Consider the following 5,501-nt stretch of genomic DNA (forward strand, 5'->3'; position numbering starts at 1 on the left):
CTAGTTTGGAGATGATCTCGGGGAAAGCCCAGGACGTCCGTAGTTATCCTCCGTCGTCGACCACTCGTCGTCGCCGGAATCTTGTTGAGGGCGTGCACCCTTAACAATTGGTGCTTTCATTGTTGAACTCATCTCAGATTGTCAATCATTCGGAGGTCGTACGGAACCCATGTGTTCCCTACCGACGATAGCGGAGTCGGTACTGTCGTCAGCCGTAGAGTCACCTCCCCTGGACCCAATTAGATCGATGTTCGAACAGATGATGGCCGGTATGGCTAAGTTACAGTTGCGCATGGATGAGTATGATCGTTGCCCGTCTTCGTCACGACCACCTCCGTTGCCTGATCCGGACCCCCCATATGATCTCGTGGCACCCGATCAATTGGATGGGCAGCAGCACTCCTACAATCAGCCGTCGCACCTGCTGTACAACGAATCATACGGACAATGGTGGTACCATCCCTACACCGACACTGATCCGTCATGGGGTAACTCGTTCAACTACGGACTTAACCCTTATCAGCAACCAAGCAATGCCAAACAGCCATACCAACAGCCCCACAACCCTCATTGGTGTCCGTTGGCGTCGCCTCAACAACTACATCTGTCTCACACCCGAAGCCCGACCTGCTGGGATCCACCACAGGCGCGACAGCCATACGGTTGGGAACCGCAAGCTCGTCCCCTCGAAACTTTTGAATGGCAGCGTCCCCAGCATCCATGCAACCAAGAATCTGAGCCCTTCCGGCAGCTGCAAAACTCACGCCCGAGTGCACATCCCTGGAAACTTGATTGCACGGTGTTTTCTCCACCGAGTAACCACCACTCAGTAGCGCCACTGCCCGCTGCTGTCCCACAGCCACCGCAGCCATGTCAGCTATCCTGCGGGCCTCCAACGAGTCCCCACCATTCAGCAACAGCCGCGCTGCCTTCTGCTGCGGCTGTCCTTCCACTAGTTGCTATTTCTCTCTTGTGCAGCCCCGATGTCAGTGGAGCGGAAGAGGAATTGTTGGAAGATGAACCTCCCCAACCCGATTACACCCTTACGCAGTCGATACATGACTATCTGTTAGTGGCCCCCGCCGTATTTGAGACACGGTTGGAAACCATGGACCGCCGCCTCGAGACAGAAATGGATGCACTTGATCATGATGCGTCTGGTGTATCGCGTCCTTCTTCCATTGCTCGACTTTGTGATAATCATGGAGTTGAGGAGGATAGAGATGCAAGCCTTGACCACCAAGAAGTTCCATCTTTTGAGAAAATATATCCATTGTGCGGCTCTGATGCTTTCTTGCCGGTTATCGAAAGGGATTTCAAGGTTTTGCTTCAAGGAAATGTGCATGATTGGTTGGATATTTTGAAGTTGAGGAAGATGATGAACTCTTCTTTGTTAAAAGAGGACAGAGATGGTTTCTATGTGGAATGTGGATTTGCATATCATAATGTTACAAGTATGAATTATCGTTCAGCATTGCTCGACGCAGATGCACGGTTGATCCCTCCCCGGATGGACAAGCGTTGTTTGAGCATTCGTGGTTGCGTTGACAAGATCCCCGCTTTAGCGTTAAATTATCACGAGCCCGCCTTGGTAATTTTTTATGGAGATAATGAAGGGAGACGCTCAGGTGTTTGGTGTGCGTTTGATCCATGAGGAGATAGATCTCGTCAAGCTTATGTTATCAACGACTCTCTTCTGTGCTTCTTCATGTTTCCACCTTGAGGAAAAGGTGGATTTTAACAGAGGGGGAGTTGATACGGGAATATCGCTACGAATATCCTCAAATCTCTCTTATTTAGTTTAGTATTGATTTAACATATATTTCCCATATATTATTAGGATCTTTATTTTCTTGTTCTCTAAGTTAGAGTAGTCTTATAAATAGGAGGCATTGTATTCTTCCCATTCAATCAAGAAATAACATATTTTCCCAATTTTATCGTCTTCTTTACTTTTCCGCAAAACCCTAGTTTGGAGCTGATCTCGAGGAAAGCCCGGGACGTCCGTAGTTATCCTCCGTCGTCGACCACTCGTCGTCACCGGAATCTTGTTGAGGGCGTGCACCCTTAACACTCTACCTCTCTTTTACTTTACCAATTTTGCATTAAACTTCGTACTGAACTCAAAATGCATATTCTTTAGGAACGAGGGAGCATATTTTACATATACTATGTCATTTTTCATGAATGAAGAGACAAGAGTGATGAATTCAGTTATGAAGGCTATATACTCAGTGATTTCAAGTTCATGAAATCTTGCAGGAGCGAAATGAATGTAAATTCCACACATGTAATAAATTTCAAAACAACTAGAGACGTCTTAATAAAACTTATATTACCAAAGATATTAGTGTTATTGTCAATAGATGATAAGATTACATTCTAGGCATAAAAAGCAGTACAGGTTCAAGGATCCAGCAACCTTCAATACATAATTAGACTACTGTGTTTATTGAAGCTACAATACATACATAACTTCTCATGCCACCAAATCAAGGTATGATCGACACCGGTGAAGAGATGATGCGTACGTACATTATCAGAAAAGCCAACAAAACGAACAGCTTCCGGTAGTAGCAGCAGCAGCATATATCCTAGAGAGTACATAAAAGAGTTGTGAAACAATGTCAAGTGATTTATTATAAGTGATGTATTTTTTGGGTACGAAGTTTAAAAATATAGTACTCCATGTTTAGTAAGTTAAGTGTATAGAGACTAACTAAAGTAAGCAAGAGAAATTGAAAAAAAAATAAGGTAAGAGAGAATAAGGATATTAATTTTTATCAAAAAAAGAAAAGATTTGCTTCTAATGGGACAGAAAGAAAAGGAATAGGAGGCAATTATAGCAGGACAAATTAAGTATCTTCTATTGTAGTATGACTTACAGTGGAAATCAACCCTCCAGCGCTGGTTCTCTCCACTCTTCCATTCCCCGAGCACAACTGTGGTGCCATCGTGGACCCCACCATGGTGTCTCTCGCCGTGGAGAGCCTCGAAATTCAGGCGAATGTTGTTCACCATTCGCACAGCCTGGTACCCATCACCCAGCTCCTTCTCCGCCCATAAGATGGACTCATCAAGAGTGTTGGGATTGTATTGAACAAGTTGCAGCTGCCACATTCAAACACACTATTTCTCTTACTATTGCTCATTTATCGATATTCTTCAATTTGTGGTAATTGGACATGAGAGTTGACCACTAAAAATTTTCCTACACTTGTTATCCCACTCAATAATTTTACCCCTATTATTAATTGATATGTGAACATAAATTTTCTACTTATACTCAATAGAATTATTGGCTAATCTATATTCACAGTCAACATAAACAATCACAAACTTAGAATTCAATATCCTAAATCAAATCAAAGGTTTGTGAAAATGGCCAGTATATTCATTACATCTCAACCTAACTTTTTAACGAACCCGTGTTATAATTTACACATATATCTACCATTCAACAATCGAATTACAGCAAAATTTATATCCCACCAAGGAAAAACCGTTCTCACTCCGTACTATGTAGCGAAGTCATATTCCTTTTCGGAGATTTCTATTGTAGCTAAGTCATTTTTTTTCTTTTTTTTTTTAAAAAAACAGCTTATTTCTTTATTTCTAACTTTAGTCCCTCTTCATTTAATATCTTTTCATTTCCTACTTTAAGACAATTTCTTAAATCTCATGATAAAAAGAAACAGTTTTACTACGTAGGGACGAAAGGAGTACATATTGCAAAAAGTAGTTAGAGCCATATAAGAAGAACAGTCCAAAACAGAGAATACGATTCAACTACGGCATAGCGAAATGAATACTACTCCCTCTATTCATGAAAAATATGACACATTGTGAATGTCACGGGTTTTAATTTGAAATTGGTAAAATAAGAGAGAAGGGAAAAAAGAAGAAAGAAGTAATATTAGTGGAACGTAGAGTCCATATTATTAGTAAGAGAAAATAAAAAAATTAAGAGATAAGTGGTTGAAAACTTTTCTTTTTTAAATGTACTCTATTTTTTGTGGATAATCAAAAATGACAAATGTACTCTATTTTTCATGGACAGGGGAGTACTATATTTTTTGTATAGATCGAAAAAGAAAAGAAAAGAAAAGATAGAAGAGAAAGGGAGAGAGAGTTTACAGGATGGTTTGGACCAATAGAGTGCTTCAAGGCCTGGCCAGTAGCTTTGTTGATCAACGCAAAACTCGGCAATCCGTCTCTGTCCCTCACTGTGTGGCTATACTTATCATCTTTTATCCAGTGCTGAAAACCAATCAATTTTGAATTTATAATTAGTCAACAAAAGAGAAAGATAGAGAGAGAGAGAGAGATTTTGGGGTTTTGATGTTTGACCTGGAGAGGATCGGAGGGATTTGAGCGAACAAGGATGACCTTTCCATGGCTGATGGAGAGAGAGTAGGTGGAATCGGCCTTGCAGTACATCTTGACGGAGGGTCTGGTGAAGATGTCGCCGCTGTGGTGGACCGGCGGAGGAGAGTTGTGGTGGTGGTCGACCACCACCACGCGGGAGGGAGGAGCTGGTGTGGGGACCACCACCACGGGAGTTGGATGGTGGTGGTGGTGTGGTGGGTGGTGGTGTACTACGGGAGGAGGTGGTGGGTGGTGGTGTACTACGGGAGGGGGTGGTGGGTGGTGGTGGTGGTGGCCGCCGCCTGGGTGGTGGTGCCGACGATCCATGATGCTGATTGGTTTGGTTTGGTTTGGTTTGGTTTTTGTTAGGTGTTGGTGAGATGTTTATGATCATGGTGAAGACTTTTTATAGGAGCAAGACTTAGTAGTTAAGACAGGACAGCCACGTCATTACTATATTCAACCTTAATCTTTTTATATGGATTCGTACTTATACTTTTTTTTTTATTATTTTGTGGTTGGAGTGAAATTTGAAACTATGTTTGCTTTTTTATAAAGAATTGAAACCATCAACATTATTTCAAACTTCTCTTTTTTTTCAAAGTTCTCTGTTACACGTGAATATTAAATGTACTTGCATAAGTATTTGTTGTGAAATGTCATCTATTACTATTTCATTCATATTCATATCCATTAGATCATGCTTAATATTTCATATTTATATTCTTAACATTAGAGTAATTCATTTATTTTCTCCATTCCACTGAAGATGACCTAATTTTTATTTGATTTATCACAACCAAAATGACTCATTACTAAGATTAGAAATACTTTTATCTCGACTTTATTTCATCTCTTTTACTTTTCTCTCTCCACTAACACATAAAATAAAGATGCATAAAATCTCGTGCCGCCTAGTGAGGGGTCATCATCCTTAAGACAGATGGAGTGTCATTCTTTATTGGGCTACTTGCCAAATAATTAGTTGTACAAAGTTAAAAATTATAAATAGCTGAGTTTGAGGATTTTGAAATTATACTTACCTTGTTGTAATGTTGTAATAACCAGATTTCGCAATTATCACACCATCATTTTGTCCTTAAAAGTCACAAACTTTTGTCATTTCCTGTTTT

General features: G+C 40.8%; 1 protein-coding gene across 1 annotated transcript; it reads right to left on the bottom strand.

Annotated features, from left to right (window-relative positions):
* Positions 1-2,314: 2,314 nt before the first annotated feature.
* Positions 2,315-4,748, bottom strand: LOC121763716 (ricin B-like lectin R40G3). Its single transcript, XM_042159779.1, has 5 exons — positions 4,644-4,748; positions 4,351-4,583; positions 4,138-4,260; positions 2,886-3,111; positions 2,315-2,594 (listed from the first exon to the last, which is right to left on the bottom strand). Coding segments are annotated over exons 1-5 (636 nt in total). The 5' UTR covers positions 4,696-4,748; the 3' UTR covers positions 2,315-2,592.
* Between the last annotated feature and the right edge of the window lie 753 nt (positions 4,749-5,501).

This window comes from Salvia splendens, chromosome 14 (assembly GCF_004379255.2).
Source record: "Salvia splendens isolate huo1 chromosome 14, SspV2, whole genome shotgun sequence".
Classification (NCBI taxonomy): Eukaryota; Viridiplantae; Streptophyta; class Magnoliopsida; order Lamiales; family Lamiaceae; genus Salvia; species Salvia splendens.